Below are 18,524 nucleotides of genomic sequence, written 5' to 3'. Positions count from 1 at the left end.
ATCCCTGTTGTTGACTAATCCTTCCTCATTGCATTGACTTGAACATTGTATGTTTGTATGTAGTATGAACATTGACTTCTCCAACTTTAGATAGTTCCTCTGTCCCTCCCGTCCCCTCCCCTTCCCAGTTCTCCCTCTATCTTCCTGTCTCCACCTATATCCTTCCTTTGTCCCGCCCCCCTGACATCAGTCTGAAGAAGGGTCTCGACCCGAAACGTCACCCATTCCTTCTCTCCTGAGATGCTGCCTGACCTGCTGAGTTACTCCAACATTTTGTGAATAAATACCTTCGATTTGTACCAGCATCTATGGTTATTTTCTTACACTTCCTCATTGCACAATACCCAGTCTAGGATAGCCTGTCCTCCAGTCGGTTCTTCTACATATTGGTTTTAAAAAACCATCCCGTCTACATTCCAGCAAATCCTCCTCCTCAGCGCTGCTACCAATTTGGTTGGCCCAATCTATATGTAGATTAAAGTCGCCCATGATAACCGCTGTACCATTGCTACACGCATCCCTAATCTCCTGCTTGATGCCATCCCCAACCTCCCTACTGCTGCTTGGTGGTCTGTACACAACTCCAACAAGCGTTTTCTGCCATTGGCTATTTCGCAGTTCTACCCATACCGATTCTACAGAATCCGAGCTAATGTCTCTCCTTGCCATTGCATTAATCTCCTCTTTAAGCAGCAACGCTACCCCACCTCCTCTTCCTTTCTGTCTATCCTTCCTGAATATCGAATACCCATGCATGTTTAGCTGCCAGCCTTGGTCACCCTGGAGCCATGTCTCCGTAATTCCAACTATATCATATAACTATATCATATAACTACTAACTGCACATTCAAATCATCCACCTTATTACGAATGCTCCTCGCATTAAGGCACAGAGCTTTCAGGTTAGTTTTTCCTATCTCCCTTCTACTTTTTGCTTCTGTCCTCCTTTTATGTCCCTCTGTCTCCTTGCATTGGTTCCCATCCTCCTGCCCTCTTAGTTTAAACGTGACCTTTCCTACACTCTCTTTCCCGTGAACTGCTGCCTGACCTGCTGAGTTACTCCAGCATTTTAGACCATAGACAATAGGTGCAGGAGGAGGCCATTCGGCCCTTCGAGCCAGCACCGCCATTCAATGTGATCATGGCTGGTCATTCACAATCAGTACCCCGTTCCTGCCTTCTCCCCATACCCCCTGACTCCGCTATCTTTAAGAGCTCTATCCAGCTCTCTCTTGAAAGCATCCAGAGAACTGGCCTCCACCGCCTACTGAGGCAGAGAATTCTACAGATTTACAACTCTCTGAGTGAAAACGTTTTTCCTCATCTCCGTTCTAAATGGCCTACCCCTTATTCTTAAACTGTGATACCCTTGTTCTGGACTCCCCCACCATTGAGAGCATGTTTCCTGCCTCTATCGTGTCCAATCCCTTAATAATCTTATATGTTTCGATAAGATCCCCTCTCATCCTTCTAGATTCCAGCGTACACAAGCCTAGTCGCTCCAGTCTTTCAACATTCTGTGTCTACCTTTACTACACTGCCTTTCCCGTTAACTGCACGCATACCCTTCCATGTTGCTGACCCCCACCCCCACTATATCACATTTTTACATTTTTCTTCCAAATTGCTCTTGGCTGATGGATGTGACATTTTAACAACAATGTTTTTGTGAGAGTCTGTCCTTTTTGTTTTTTGATTACAATTTCCTTGTGAAGAGATTACAGGCTTCATGTTGTTTAGAACGTCATAAATCAAGGACTAACACTCGACGAAATACTCCAAGTATTTGCTGGTGTTTCATTGTCGCTGCCAGGCCACGCCCAGCTGCACCACCTGCCTCGTCGTTAGTCTAGTTTAGAGATACAGCGCGGAAACAGGCCCTTCGGCCCACCGAGCCCACGTCGACCAGCGATCCCCTCGTTCTATCCGAAACACGAGGGGCAATTTACAGAAACCAATTCACCTGCAAACCCGTAAGTCTTTTCAGCGTGGGAGGAAACCGGAGCACCCGGAGAAAACCCACGCGGTCACAGGGAGAACGTACAAACTCTGTCCTGGTAGCACCCGTAGTTAGGATCGAGCGCAGGTCTCTGGCGCAGAACTACTGCCTTGCAACGCCAGAGACCTGGGTTTGACGCCAGGGACCACGGATGCTGTCCATTTGGAGTTTGCACGTTCTCCCTGTAACTACATGGGTTTTCTCCGGGTGCTCTGGTTTCCTCCCACACTCCAAAGGCGTGCGGGTTTGTAAAATTGTAAATTGTCGCTCGTGTGTAGGATAATGTTGGGGATCGCTGGTCGGCGCGGGCTCGGCGGGCTGAAGGACCTGTTTCCGCGCTGTATCTCTAAAGTCTAAAGAACCCTTTGCCCTTACACGGGGCATAGTGGATTCATGGAAACGTACCACTCGGAACCCTGCCCAGCTCGTGTATTGCCCAACGCGATGCCCGTCGACGCTAACCTTTCTACCCGCTCAATACTCTTATTCCTCTGAACCTTTCCTCTCCAGAAACCCGTCCAAATGCCTTTTAAAACGTTGTGATCGTATCTCCGCTGGCAGCTCACTTTAAATATGCAGCACATTGTGGTCCCCACAAAAACGGCCACGTGACATCACACTCACCACTGTCGAGCGTAGTCTTAACTGACGCCAACAATCCATCAATGCCACAAGCTGCTTTCTCAGCAGGAAGAACAAAACACAATAGCAGTGCCCACAACATGAACTCCCAGTGTTAAAATGCTAGACGTAATGCTAGACGTAATGGTGGCACAGCGGTAGAGTTGCTGCCTCACAGCGCCGGAGACCCGGGTTCGATCCTGACCACGGGGTGCTGTCTGTACGGAGTTTGCACGTTCTCCCTTGTGACCGAGTGGGTTTCTTCTGGGTCCTCCGGTTTCCACTCAGGTCCCAAAGACGTGCAGGATGGTAAGCTGAATTGGCTTCCCTGGTGTGTAGGATAGAACTAGTGCACAGGATATGGCAGGATGGCACGGACTCGGTGGGCCGAAGGGCCTGTTTCCACGCGGTACCTCTAATACTAAAACTAAAATAAATCAAGCTATTCCTGAGATAATCCAGGGATGACATTTCAAAAGACATAGAAACATAGAAAGATAGAAAATAGGTGCAGGAGTAGGCCATTCGGCCCTTCGAGCCTGCACCGCCATTCAATATGATCATGGCTGATCATCCATCTCAGTATCCTGTACCTGCCTTCTCTCCATACCTCCTGATCCCTTTAGCCACAAGGGCCACATCTAACGCCCTCTTAAATATAGCCAATGAACTGGCCTCAACCACCTTCTGTGGCAGAGAATTCCACAGACTCACCACTCTCTGTGTGAAGAAATGTTTTCTCATCTCGGTCCTAAAAGACTTCCCCCTTATCCTTAAGCTGTGACCCCTGGTTCTGGGCTTCCCCAACATCGGGAACAATCTTCCCGCATCTAGCCTCTCCAACCCCTTAAGAATTTTATACGTTTCAATAAGATCCCCCCTCAGTCTTCTAAATTCCAGCGAGTACAAGCCTAAGACGTTCTGAAGAGATTATTTTGTTGGCCATTACAATCGGGAAGTTGCTTTTGGTGATGATACAACAGTCAGGCCAGTAATGTATTAGCTGAGAGCCCAGGAGTCCAATGTAGGTTAGACTCTGGCAAAGCATTTTCATATTAACGCACGAACAAAACCTGCTTCATAAATATTCAGCGTTTGAGATTGCCCCAGAGTCGGGAAGGCCATCGAGCGCCAACCGCCATGTAATTGAACGGTCGGGTGGACGCGGTTGAGCTGCAAGGCCTGTGCCGACATCTTTATAGGGCAGGGGGAGAAAGAGTAATGATTGTCTTTAACCTTCGACGCTGCTTTGGTTGCACCTGCTTTGTCACGGTCACAGTGTGTGAGAATCCCATTGCCCCTGGGAAGGCACCAGGGTCAAACTCATCCAGCACACCACACTTTAAAATCATGAAAGAGCCTCGGAGACAGGAGGGACGGGTTTCCCAAATCCCCCGCCTGCAACAGGAATAAATCTTTCACCTACCGACGAGGAATGGAACCGAGGTGAAACATTTATCTAGAGCAAATGAACATATACATTATCATCATATCATATATATACAGCCGGAAGCAGGCCTTTTCGGCCCACCAAGTCCGTGCCGCCCAGTGATCCCCGCACATTAACACTATCCTACTGGGTAATGGACGTATAATATTAAACTGGGTAATGAACGTATAATATTGATGTGAAAACGTTGTCACCAGATGAACAATTCCACACGAGGCAGTCAGGCTATGTTTCATAAATCACCGTGATAACGACTGTATCGTTGCCAAAATCAATTCCAGCATTATCAATGACTGAAAAATCCCCCGAGGATTTTTCTTTTTTGCCTCTCGCTTGGCTTGTTGCAAATGATTAACGTCTTATTGCTGGGAGTTTATATTGCGGGGCGATGCGTTTGTGATTTAGCTGAGTTTAGTTTAAAGATACAGCGCGGAAACAGGCCCTTCGGCCCACTGAGTCCGCGCCGACCTGCGATCCCCGCACGTTGACACTATCCTACGCACACTAGGGACATTTTACATTGATACCAAGCCAGTTAACCTACAATCCTGTACGTATCCGGTTCGATCCCGACCACGGGCGCCGTCTGTACGGAGTTTGTACGTTCTCCCCGTGACCCGCATGGGTTTTCTCCGAGATCTTCGGATTCCTCCCACACTCCAAAGACGTGCAGGTTTGTAGATTAATTGGCTTGGTTTGAATGTAAATTGTCCCTAGTGTGTGTGTGTGTGTGTGTGTGTGTGTGTGTGTGTGTGTGTGTGTGTGTGTGTGTGTGTGTGTAGGATAGTGTAAGTGTGCGGGGATTGCTGGTCGGCACAGACCCGGTGGGCCGAAGGGCCTGTTTCCACGCTGTATCTCTCAACTGGACTGAACGAAATCAACTTTCCAGACAGGTTTTCCACGAGCGCGGTGCGGAAAGTGATCGAGCTTGACGGTTAGACATCTTGATTCTGATGATCTTTTCATTCTGGTGCAGGTAAACAATGAGAACGTGGTGAAGGTTGGTCACAGGCAAGTGGTGAACATGATCCGACAGGGAGGGAACCACTTGGTGTTAAAGGTCGTCACCGTAAGCCGAAACCTCGACCCAGAAGACACTGCTCGAAAGAAAGGTACTGACTTTGTTCATTTTTGACCCGCAACGTGGTTTCGTGATTTGACACAAAATGCCGGAGTCGCTCAGCGGGTCGGGCAGCATCTCTGGAGAGGACGAATGGGTGACGTTTCGGGGTCGATACCCTTCTTCATTCAGACTGAGAGTCGGGGGAGGGTGGAGATACTGAGATCAGGAAGTGTAAGGTTTGCTGATCTATTCTACATTTTCCTTGATCTCCACCACCCCCCCCCTTTGATGTCTTGTTCTCACACCTTACACTTCCTTATCTCCGTATCTCCCCCTCCCCTGACTCTCAGTCTGAATGAAGAAGGGTCACCATCCGAAACGTCACCCATCCCTTCTCCCCAGAGATGCTGCCCGTCCCGCTAAGTTACTCCGGCATTCTTTGTCCATCTTCGGTTTAAACCAGATCTGCAGGATCAGGATCGAACCCGGGTCTCTGGCGCTGTGAGGCAGCAACTCTACCGCTGCGCCACCGTGCGGTACCGCCTATACACCAATACACCGCCTATACACTGCCTATACACCGCCTATACACCGCAATATACCACCTATTTACACCGCAATACACCGCCTATATACTGCCTATATACACCTATATACACCGTCTATATACACCTATATACACCTATACACACCTATATACACCTATATACACCTATATACACCTATACACACCTATATACACCTATACACACCTATACACACCTAAATACACCTATATACACCTATATACACCTATACACACCTATATACACCTATATACACACCTATACACACCTATATACACCTATGTACACCTATATACACCTATACACACCTATATACACCTATATACACCTATATACACCTATATACACCTATATACACCTATACCGCCTATATACACCTATATACACCGCAATACACCTATATACACCTATACACACCTATATACACCTATATACACCTATATACACCTATACCGCCTATATACACCTATATACACCTATATACACCTATATACACCGCCTATATACCGCCTATATACACCGCAATACACCGCCTATATACCGCCTATATACCGCAATACACCGCCTATATACCGCCTATACACCGCCTATACACCGTGCGGTACCGCCTATATACCGCCTATACACCGTGCGGTACCGCCTATACACCGCCTATACACTGTGCGGTACCGCTTATATACCGCCTATATACCGCCTATACACCGTGCGGTACCGCCTATATACCGCCTATACACCGTGCAGTACCGCCTATATACCGCCTATACACCGTGCGGTACCGCCTATACACCGCCTATACACCGTGCGGTACCGCCTATATACCGCCTATACACCGTGCAGTACCAACTCTACCGCTGCGCCACCGCGCTGCCCGAGTTCCTCCAGATCAAAATGATCTCAAAATGGCAGCGAATATCTCGGATGATTTAAAAGGGGGGGGGGGGGGGGGGAATCTGTGTAAAGAAAATGCCCGCACATCTCCTTTAAACTGCGTCCCACCTACAATTAAACACAAAAGGCGAGGAGTGTCAAATTGTGCGTCCAATTCATGTGAGAATGAAAGTACATGGCCTGCAAATAGCGTTGTCAATTCTCTGAGGTTTGTTCTTTCTGTGTGATGCTTGCACGCTGCCAGTTGAACGCTGATTTAGGAACTCTTGAAAGCATTGGCATCTCTTCCCTCTATAAAAGGAAGTCGTTATTGTGCAGTTCGCAGGGCCGCGTGGGCAGGTGGTTCCAAAATAAAACTCACAGCACATCGCTACTAGGCAACATCAGAGAGAGGTTGCACAAAACAGCATGGAGCTAGCTCCTTGGTGAGGCATTCTTCAGAGACGATTTGCAGGAGAGTTTCGGAGTGCTAGCACATTGCCATTCTGATGCACGTCCCAGAATGCCGGGTGGAATTCGGAACACATTCCAAAGATGAGATTAATGCGGCTGGTTAATTGAGCCATCAGTTGCACTTCGTCTGTTTGGAGCCCTGTGCAAATCAGCACGGGCATGGATTATTGCTATTGAGTTTAGTTTAGAGATGCAGCAGGCAGAAACAGGCCCTTTGGCCCACCGAGTCCGCGCCGCCCAGCGATCCCCGCACACGAAAGCTATCCTACACACACTAGGGACAATCTGACATCGATTCCAAGGCAATCGACCTACAAACCTGTGCATCTTTGGAGTGTGGGAGGAAACCGGAGATCTCGGGGAAAACCCACGTAGGTCGCGGGGAGAACGTACAAACTCCGTGCAGACGGCGCCCGTGGTCGGGATGGAACCCGGGACTGTGGCACTGGAAGGCAGCAACTCTACCGCTGCGCCACCGCGCCGCCCAGAATGCCCATTTCTTTGCCTTTCTCGGGGCCATGTGATTTTATAAATGCAATCTCCAACCTTCCGTTAATAATTCCGTCACGTTATTTTCTCCTTTGAGCATTATTCCAGTCTCTAAATTTAGGATCAAGCCTTTGATGGTGCGTGGGGAAAGGTTTAATCCACAAGGGCTGGAAGAAAATGATGATTTTGGGAATTATTTTTGTTCAACCAGGCTGGATGACATCTACACAGCTGGAGGTGGTGTAGGGTGTATGATTCAACCAGCTGCCTGCCTGTTGCACAACCAGGACATTGCATTTATTACTTTACTTTAGTTTAGTTTAGAGATACAGCGTGGAAACAGGCCCTTCGGCCCACCGGGTCCGCGCCGACCAGCGATCCCCGCACACCAACGCTATCCTACGCACTCTAGGGACAAGTTTACATTTAGACCAAGCCAATTAACCTACAAACCTGCACGTCTTTGGAGTGTGGGAGGGAACCGGAGCACCTGGAGAAAACCCACGCAGGTCACGGGGAGAACGTGCAAACTCCGTACAGACGGCGCCCGTAGTCGGGATCGAACCCGGGTCTCCGGCGCTGTAGCATTAGCCTAGCTTACATCTGGTGACCAAATATTTAAAAGAAATGCAACACCGAATCAGGCCATTCCTCCTTTTCAGGCCAATTATAGTCCATATCCTCTACACGCCTCACACTTTCAAATGGGGGAATAGACAATAGGTGCAGGAGGAGGCCATTCGGCCCTTCGAGCCAGCACCGCCATTCAATGTGATCATGGCTGATCATTCTCAATCAGTACCCCGTTCCTGCCTTCTCCACATACCCCCTGACTCCGCTATCCTTAAGAGCTCTATCTAGCTCTCTCTTGAATGCATTCAGAGAATTGGCCTCCACTGCCTTCTGAGGCAGAGAATTCCATAGATTCACAACTCTCTGACTGAAAAGGTTTTTCCTCATCTCCGTTCTAAATGGCCTACCCCTTATTCTTAAACTGTGGCCCCTTGTTCTGGACTCCCCCAACATTGGGAACATGTTTCCTGCCTCTAACGTGTCCAACCCCTTAATAATCTTATACGTTTCGATAAGATCCCTCTCATCCTTCTAAATTCCAGTGTATACAAGCCTAGTCGCTCTGCAAGGTGGCGCTGCCTTACAGCGCCAGAGACCCAGGTTTGATCCCGACTACGGGTGCTGTCTGTACGATGTTTGTACGTTCTCCCTGTGACCTGCGTGGGTTTTCTCCGGGTGCTCCGGTTTCCTCCCACACTCCAAAGACGTGCAGGTTTGTAGGTTAATTATTAGCTTCGGTAAGTTGAAAAAAATTTGTCACTGGTGTGTAGGATGCTGCTGGTGAACTGGATGGTCGCTGGTCGGCGTGGACCCGGTGGGCTGAAGGGCCTGTTTCTGCGCTGTCTCTCCAAAGTCTAATGTTTTACTGCAGTCTAATGCGACCAATGTAACTCCTTCCCGCCTGTTAAAATGTCCTTACAACAATCCTCTGTTCATTTCCTCTGGTGCTGGAGTCTTTTCTATATATCGTCGTGAAAGACAGTGGGAGGTTGTTCAGCCCATCGAGTCTATGCTGGCCCTTAATGTAATCCCACTTACTTCCCTGTAATTTATTCCTTCAGAAATACCCAGTTTTAGTTTAGAGATACAGCGCAGAAACAGGTCCCTTCGGCCCACCGAGTCCACACCGACCTGCAATCACCCCTTCACACAAGTTCTCTGTTATCCCACTTTCTCATCCACCCCCCTCCACACTAGAGGCAATGTAGAGAGGGGCAATCAACCCACACGTCTTAAAGGATGCAGGAGGAAACTGGAGCACCCCACGCGGTCACGGGGAGAGCGTGCAGACTCCACACTGGCAGCCCCCCTGGGTCAGTATCGAACCTGCGTCTCTCTGGCACTGTGAGGCAGCAGCTCGACCCGCTGCACCACTGTGCCGCCCCCCATTTACAACCAACTCCCACCACCCCCACACACACGCACACACACACACAAACGCACACACAAACACACACACACACGCACACACACGCACACAAACACACACACAAACGCGCACACACACACACACGCACACGCAGACACACACATGCACACACACGCACACACAAACACACACATACACACACGCACACGCAGACACACACAGGCACACAAACACACACATGCACACACACACACACACACAAACACACACATGCACACACACACACACACACAAACACACACATGCACACACACACACACACAAACACACACATACACACACGCACACATGCACACACACATGCACACACGCGTGCACACACACACGCGCGCACGCGCACACACATGCACACACACACACACACACGTACATGCACACACGCACGCGCACACACAAACACACACACACACCAGGGATAATTTACAGTGACCAATTAACCGAAAAACCCACCCATTTTTTGGGGGATGGGGCGGAGGAAACAGGAACACCCAGGAGGGGGAAACCCACCCCGGTCCCAGAGAGAGCCTGCAAACTCCACGCAGACAGAACCAGAAGCCAGGATGGAACCCGGGCCACTGGAACTGTGAGGCAGTCGTTCTACATCACCACCATGTGAAATCATGTTTTGATCTTCTCTATCAAAACGCGCTGTAATTCTATGAGCTGATAATCAGCTCACCCATCTGTTCTGTGAAGAGACTGATTAATAATATTTTCTGAGACTACGACGTACTTGTAGATGACATTCGTCATCACTCATCTACGTTCACCCCGGCGTGATCTCCGAAGAATAATGTTGGTATTTTAAAATACTTTTGCAAATTGGCAACGGCATAAAATTATCTCGCAATCTATCACCGAGTGACTCAATCGAAACATTTTTTTTTTCTTCACTTTAACTCTTCGTCCAAGCACTCTTTCCACTCCGACCATCGGGAAGAAGGTGCCGGAGTCTGGAAAACATGGCCACCAGCTTCAAGAATAGCTTCTTCCCAACAAACTTGGAATTTAGAAGGATGAGAGGAGATCTTATCGAAACGTATAAGATTATTAAGGGGTTGGACACGTTAGAGGCAGGAAACATGTTCCCAATGTTGGGGGAGTCCAGAACAAGGGGCCACAGTTTAAGAATAAGGGGTAGGCCATTTAGAATTGAGATGAGGAAAAACTTTTCCAGTCAGAGAGTTGTGAATCTGTGGAATTCTCTGCCTCAGAAGGCAGTGGAGGCCAATTCTCTGAATGCATTCAAGAGAGAGCTGGATAGAGCTCTTAAGGATAGCGGAGTCAGGGGGTATGGGGAGAAGGCATGAACGGGGTACTGATTGAGAATGATCAGCCATGATCACATCGAATGGCGGTGCTGGCTTGAAGGGCCGAATGGCCTCCTCCTGCACCTATTGTCCATTGTCTATATTGTCTATCAGGCTCGTGAACACCACACAACACTTCCCCCCTCAACCATGAACTTCAGTGGACTGTCTTTGCTACTGAGGGCTTTTTGTTTTACACTGATTCTGTGGTTATTAAACTAGTTTAGTTTAATTTAGTTCAGTTTGGTTTAGAGATACAGCGTAGAAACAGGCCCTTCGGCCCACCGAGTCCACGCCAACCAGCGATCCCCGCACACCAACAATATCCTACACGCACTAGGGACAATTTACAAATTTTACCAAGTCAATTAACCTACAAACCTGTACATCTTTGGAGTGTGGGAGGAAACCGGAGAACTCGGTGAAAACACACAGTGGTCACAGGGAGAGTGTACAAACTCCGTACAGACAGCACCCGTGGTCAGGATCGAACCCGGGTCTCTGGCGCTGTAAGGCATCAACTCTATCTTTGCCGCCCAATCTATAATCTTTTAATTTTTGTTCTTTTTAAGAATAATTTTGTTCAGTTTAAGAATAAGGGGTAGGCCATTTAGAACGATGAGGAAATACTTTTTCACTCAGAGAGTTGTAAATCTGTGGAATTCTCTGCCTCAGAAGGCATTGGAGGCAAATTCTCTAGTTGCTTTCAAGAGAGAGCTAGATAGAGCTCTTAAAGATAGCGGAGTCAGGGGGTATGGGGAGAAGGCAGGAACGGAGTACTGATTGTGGATGATCAGCCATGATCACATTGAATGGCGGTGTTGGCTCGAAGGGCCGAATGGCCTACTCCTGCACCTATTGTCTATTGTCTTTTTTTCTTTTAATCTGTAGCAGCAAATGCCAAATTCTAATTGTGCCTAAGTACATTTCTCAATCCAAGGTACTTTTAGTACAAACTATAAACTCGCATGAAGGTTAGACTGAGGTTAATTAACCATCAATTGCATCAGAAGCAGTTACACATTAGTCCTTATCTATTTCTGAACGCTGAATAACAGGAGCAGTGTCACAGAGATGGTGACATTTACCCTGTCAAATTGTTCCGAACAAGAGTAATTTGGGATAAGAACTTGCTAGCAGAGTTGTGAGGTTAGATCACAGGACCAAAAAAATGATCAAATGGACAGCATTTTCATTTGCTTCCAGCAGTACTTTTTAATCAGCATCATTTGATGTTAATCTTCCTGTTATTACTCCTGCCGATCCTGTTCTGAACTTCATCCCATACAATATTAAAATCACTTTGTCTTGCACAGAAGGCATCACAAAATGCTGGAGTAACTCAGCAGGTCAGGCAGCATCTAGGACAGAGGGAATGGGTGACGTTTCGGGTCGAGACCCTTGAAAGCATCCAGAGAATTGGCCTCCACAGGAGATTGGGGTTAGGAGAGAGAGATAGATCAGCCGTGATTGAATGGCGGAGTTGAGTTAATGGGCCCAAGTCTGCTCCTAACACCGATGAACTCACGAACACATTTTCGCTGTACGAGTTCACGGCCGTTTATGCTTCATCTGAACCTCCTGCATTCATAATTTTTAAGCAATGGGATGGAAAGACTTGTGGAGCGAGAGGTCGGGAGCAAAAAGGCACTGGGCAGCTGAAGGCGTGGATGGCATCGATGATGAAGTTAATCAGAGCAGAAACAGCCCCACGCCCATCTTCAAGTGGTCGTTCATAATCACGCCCGTACCACTTTATTCTCCCCCACACACCCATCGTCTCTGCCCACATCCCACCACTCACACGCACACGAGGGGACAATTCACTGCCAATCTACCCACCAGCCCAGGTAGCACAAAATGCTGGAGTAACTCAGCGGGTCAGGCAGCATCTAGGAGAGAGGGAATGGGTGACGTTTCGGGTCGAGACCTCTCTCCTAGATGCTGCCTGACCCGCTGAGTTACTCCAGCATTTTGTGATGCCTTCGATTTGTACCAGCATCTGCCGTTATTTTCCTACACATTATCTTCCACAGACATCTGTGGGGATAGATTGTGAGTTTAAATAGAAAGTAAAAGAGACTTCTTCCAAGCTGGATTGTTCAGAATAGGCAAAGAAAATGACGAGAAAGATATTTGACTTTACTTTAGACTTTAGAGAGGCAGCACGGAAACAGGCCCTTCGGCCCACCGAGTCCATGCCGACCAGCGATCGCCCTGCACATGAACCCTATCCTGCACACTAGGGACATTTTACACTTTACAGAAGCCAATTAACCTACAAAGTTGTGCGTCTTTGGAGCGTGGGAGCAAACCGGAGCACTCGGAGAAACCCACGCTGTCACAGGGAGAACGTACAAACTCTGTACAAACTAGGGGGGCTGCGCCCCTAGTCTCTGGCGCTGTAAGGCAGCAACTTTACCACTGCGCCACCGTGCCGCACGATCAGGTCTCTCTGCGTATTCTATCCCTCTCATAGAATGGTCTCATTAGTTCACAGTAATTTAATTCTATTTCTACAGACACTTGTCTGACCTGCACAACATTTCTTTGGAATTCATTGCCACAGAGGGCAGTGGAGGCCAAGGCAATGAATTTTTTTTAAGGCAGAGATAGACAGATTCTTGATCAGTACGGGTGTCAGGGGTTATGGGGAGAAGGCAGGAGAAGGGGGTTGGGAGGGAGAGACAGATCAGCCACGATTGAATGGCGGGGTAGACCTGATGGGCCGAATGGCCCAATTCTGCTCCAATCGCTTATGACCTTATGACATTTCGAACGTTCTGCTTTTGGATTTCATTTGTCTGCACCTGTATTGCTCAGCTTTTACATGTCCCTTTGCTTGCTTTCTAATTGCCATCATTAAGCGATCAATCAGGCAGCTTTGTAGAGAACATATCACCATATCGAGCCTGACTTTGCTCTATCAAAGATATTCCCTTCGTCCCATCCCCCCCCCACCCCCAATCCTCACTGTACCTTGTAACTAACTTCATTCTGTCCCAGGTATTTATTCACAAAATGCTGGAGTAACTCAGCGGGTCAGGCAGCATCTCGGGAGAGAAGGAATGGGTGACGTTTCGGGTCGAGACCCTTCTTCAGACTGATGGGTCTCGACCCGAAACGTCACCCATTCCTTCTCTCCTGAGATGCTGCCTGACCTGCTGAGTTACTCCAGCATTTTGTGAATAAATACCTTCGATTTGTACCAGCGTCTGCAGTTATCTTGTTATACTACTTATTCACTCTGTCCCAATTCTAACAAAAGGACCTCAACCCTGAAACCGTCGCTCTGACAGAGGGCTGAGCGTTAAGGTGTCAGCGACGATGTTTGTGGGACGTGTAACGCGGGACTTTTTTTACACAAAAAGTGTCGAGCAGAAGGATGAAGTGTGAAAAGGGTGTCCTCCTGATTAAATTTCGTCTTTACATCCCCTCGTTACCACCTTCCCCAACCGAACAACAGTCCATTGTACATTCTCCTTGAACTTCGTCTCCTTTGATATCTCGTTTTCACACCTTACACTTCCTTATAGACAATAGACAATAGGTGCGGGAGGAGGCCATTCGGCCCTTCGAGCCAGCACCGCCATTCAATGTGATCATGGCTGATCATTCTCAATCAGTACCCCATTCCTGCCTTCTCCCCGTACCCCCTGACTCCACTATCCTTAAGATCTCTATCTAGCTCTCTCTTGAAAGCATCCAGAGAATTGGCCTCCACTGCCTTCTGAGGCAGAGAATTCCACAGATTTGCAATTTGAGAGGGAATGGAGTGGCGGGGGAGGGGAAGGGAGGGGTGGGGGAGGGGAATGGAGTGGCGGGGGAGGGGAATGGAGTGGCGGGGGAGGGGAATGGAGTGGCGGGGGAGGGGAAGGGAGGGGTGGGGGAGGGGAATGGAGTGGCGGGGGAGGGGAAGGGAGGGGTGGGGGAGGGGAATGGAGTGGCGGGGGAGGGGAAGGGAGGGGTGGGGGAGGGGAGCTGGGGGAGAGGGAGGAGGGGGGGGAGGGGAGGTGCTGCACCAATGCAGGGTAGGTATGGGCCCAACGGGTCCACATGGTCTAGTTTAGTATATTTGTTTGCCTTGTGTTATGGTGGTGTGGTTCTGTTTTGCATTGTTGTGTTGTAAATATTATTTTTAATAAATAAATATATTTTTTTAATAATAAATAAAATAAAAACTCAATGTGCACCATGGGGTAGAGGTGAATGTGACCGGACCCTCGCTTAGGGAAGGACCGTACAGAAGCCTGACGACAGAGGGGGAGAAGCTGTTCCTGAGTCTTTATGGGCGGCACGGTGGCGCAGCGGTAGAGTTGCTGCTTTACAGCGAATGCAGCGCCGGAGACTCAGGTTCGATCCTGACTACGGGTGCTGTACTGTAAGGAGTTTGTACGTTCTCCCCGTGACCTGCGTGGGTTTTCTCCGAGATCTTCGGTTTCCTCCCACACTCCAAAGACGTACAGGTATGTAGGTTAATTGGCTGGGTAAATGTAAAAATTGTCCCTAGTGGGTGTAGGATAGTGTTAATGTACGGGGATCACTGGGCGGCACGGACTTGGAGGGCCGAAAAGGCCTGTTTCCGGCTGTATATATATGATATGATATGGTCAAAAACGTGAAGGAGGGTCTCGACCCGAAACGTCACCTGTTACCTTTTCTCCAGAGATGCTGCCTGCCCGCTGAGTTATCTTCTATCTTCTGTTTAACCGCTGAGTTATCTGTCTATCTTCAGTTAAAACCAATTCCTTCCTGCACAACCCCCAAAGGCTGTCTGACTACACAAGAGGTGGCGATTTGGGGGGAGGGGGGGTGGGGGGTTTACCGAGGCATGCGTGCATTTTGAAAGACCACACATTTCCAAGACTGTGTTTATTTTTCTTTTCTTTCCATCTTTCCCCACAAAGCTCCACCGCCCCCGAAGCGGGCCCCGACCACGGCGTTGTCACTGCGCTCCAAGTCCATGACGTCAGAACTTGAAGACCTAGGTAAGGAATGGGGTTGGAAATGCACGCCTTTGGCCTGTGAGTCCTCGCGGGTGGGCGTGACCGAGGGGGGGCCCTTACTGCAGGCTGAGGCAGGTCCACCTGTAGGGGTTGCCAACTTCCTCGCTCCCAAATAAGGGACAAAAGGTGATGTCACCGCCCCGCGTCCCATGTGACCTCGCCCAGCCAGCGGCCACGTGCTCCCGCTCCACCAACGACTGCCGCCCGGGCCGGGAGGCGGGTTGCTATGCTTGGCAGAGGGTGAGAGGGAAGGGGGGAGAGTATGGGGGGGGAGTTTGGAGGGTGCGGGGGGTAGTGTGGGGGGGTAGTGTGAAGGGTGAGGGGTGAGGGTGGAGGGTGTGGGGGGGAGGGGTGGTGTGAGGGGGTGGAGGGTGCGGGGAGTAGTGTGGGGGGGGAGGGTGTGGGGGGAGGGGGAGGGGTGGTGTGATGGGGGGTGGAGGGTGCGGGGGGTAGTGTGGGGGGGAGGGTGGAGGGTGTGGGGGGGCGTGGAGGGTGAGAGGGGAATGGTGTGGGGGGTGGAGGGTGAGGGGAAGGGTGTAGGGGAGGGGGAAGGGTGTGGGGGGAGGGTGGAGGGTGTGGGGGAGAGGATGGAGGGTGTGGGGGTGGAGGGTGAGAGGGGAAGGGTGTGGGGGGGAGGGGGGAGAGTGTGGGGGGGAGGGTGGAGGGTACGGGGGGGAGGGTGGAGGGTACGGGGGGGAGGGTGGAGAGTGTGGAGGGGAGGGGGGAGGGTGGAGGGTGTGGGGGGGAGGGTGGAGGGTGCGGGGGAGTGTGGGGGGTGGGGGTGGAGGGTGTGAGGGGGGTGGAGGGTGTGGGGGGATGGAGGGTGTGGGGGGGATGGAGGGTGTGGGGGGAGGGTGGAGGGTGAGGGGGGAGGGTGAGGTGGGGGGGGATGGTGAAGGGTTTGTAAGGACTCACTGTCCATGCGTTAGACGCTTCCCGACTTACGATGCTTCGACTTACGATATTTCCACTTCACGTTGGTCCAAACGCAGGGCGCCGCTGCTCGCCACCGGCCACGTGATCAGGTGTATTAAATGCATTCCGACCTACGATATTTTCGGTTTACGATGGGTTTATCGGAACGTAACGCCATCGTAAGTTGAGGAGCACCTGGCACGCTTAACAAATTCATGCCCAGCGCACAGATGGGCTAAATGACGAGTTGGTGAATAGTGGTTTCCTGCCTCACTCTCTTCCTTCTCTTTCTTTACTGCTTCCTCTCTCTCTCTCTCTCTCTCTCTCTCTCTCTCTCCTGCCGCCTGTGTGTTGGACGTCTCCCACAGTGGACAGAGGTAAGCCGACCAATTCAGAGTGGGTGCCCCTTGTCTTGCAAGGAGGGTTTTTTGACTGGGTGCTTTGGTCAGGTTGAGATCTCGTCGTGGGGTAAACTCAGTGGGTTCCCCAGTGGGTGCCCGGCTTCACTGCGGCACTTACCTCGTGTTGAGCGGCAGTGGATTTGCAACTCTGGACATGTCTAGACAAAACAAGTTTTGTTGCCTCCCATCACAGTGAAGGGGTGTTTGGAGTTACTGTGATGGATGTTTGTGTTGGGGTCATGTGTCTTGTGTTTTTTTTGTGTGTGTGACTGCAATGTAATTTCGTTCGGTACCTCGGTACCGAATGACAAATAAAGCTCTGTATTCCTGTATTCAAACGTATAAGATTATTAAGGGGCTGGACACATTAGAGGCAGGAAACATGTTCCCAATGTTGGGGGAGTCCAGAACCAGGTGCAGTGAAAAGCCTTTTGTTGCGTGCTAACCAGTCAGCGGAAAGACAATGCACGATTACAGTCGAGGCGTTTACAGTGTATGGTCAGGGATAGATAGATACATTGGGGCAAAAGGCTCCCAATGTTGGGCGAGTCGAGAACCAGGGGCCACACAGTCTTAGAATCAAGGGGAGTGCCATTTAAAACTGAGGTGAGAAGGAACTTTTTCACCCAGAGAGTTGTGAATTTGTGGAATTCTCTGCCGCAGAGGGCAGTGGAGGCCAAATCACTAGATGGGTTTAAGAGAGTTAGATAGAGCTCTAGGGGCTAGTGGAATCAAGGGATATGGGGAGAAGGCAGGCACATGATTACTGATTGTAGATGATCGGCCATGATCACAATGAATGGCGATGCTGGCTCGAAGGGCCAAATGGCCTCCTCCTGCACATATTTTCTATGTTTCTCTGTCACGTGGCAGGTCAGGCAGCATCTCTGGGGAACGTGGATAGGTGACGTTTCAGGTCGGGACCCTTCTTGAGAACTAGGGTTCTAAACCTAGAAGAAGGGTCCCGACTGAAACGTCACCTATCCATGTTCTCCAGAGATGCTGCCTGACCCACTGAGTTACTCCAGCACTCTGTGCAAACCAGCATCTGCAGTTCAACGTGCATCAACACATGACCACGGCTGCTTTAATGGTGTTGAAGCAATTAACCTACTAATTAAATGAATCAATTGTTAATTAATTAACCCAATTAAACTGCATGTCTTTGGAGCTGTCCTGGGAGGAAACCGGAGCGCCCGGGGGAAAACCCACATGGTCACGGGAAGAACGTACAAACTTCGTACGGACAGATGGAACCCGGGTCTCTGGCGCTGTGAGGCAGCAACTCTACCGCTGCGCCCACCCTGGTCTTCAATGACTTCAGGGGCTGGCAGTGTTAGTTTTAAATACTGGAAGGTGCT

General features: G+C 49.8%; 1 protein-coding gene across 1 annotated transcript in view; it reads left to right on the top strand.

Moving 5' to 3' along the window:
* The window catches only part of LOC144602179 (SH3 and multiple ankyrin repeat domains protein 2-like), a 154,595-nt gene that overhangs the window by 72,352 nt on the left and 63,719 nt on the right, over positions 1-18,524 (top strand). Inside the window, exons 3-4 of the mRNA XM_078414915.1 lie at positions 5,047-5,182; positions 15,749-15,829. Of these exons, the coding sequence (XP_078271041.1) occupies positions 5,047-5,182; positions 15,749-15,829 (217 nt within the window). The remainder of the gene's footprint in view (positions 1-5,046; positions 5,183-15,748; positions 15,830-18,524) is intronic.

Source organism: Rhinoraja longicauda, chromosome 18 (assembly GCF_053455715.1).
Source record: "Rhinoraja longicauda isolate Sanriku21f chromosome 18, sRhiLon1.1, whole genome shotgun sequence".
In the NCBI taxonomy this organism is placed as follows: domain Eukaryota; kingdom Metazoa; phylum Chordata; class Chondrichthyes; order Rajiformes; family Arhynchobatidae; genus Rhinoraja; species Rhinoraja longicauda.
Note: the sequence above shows the minus strand (reverse complement) of the source record. Positions and strands in the feature narration are given on the sequence as shown.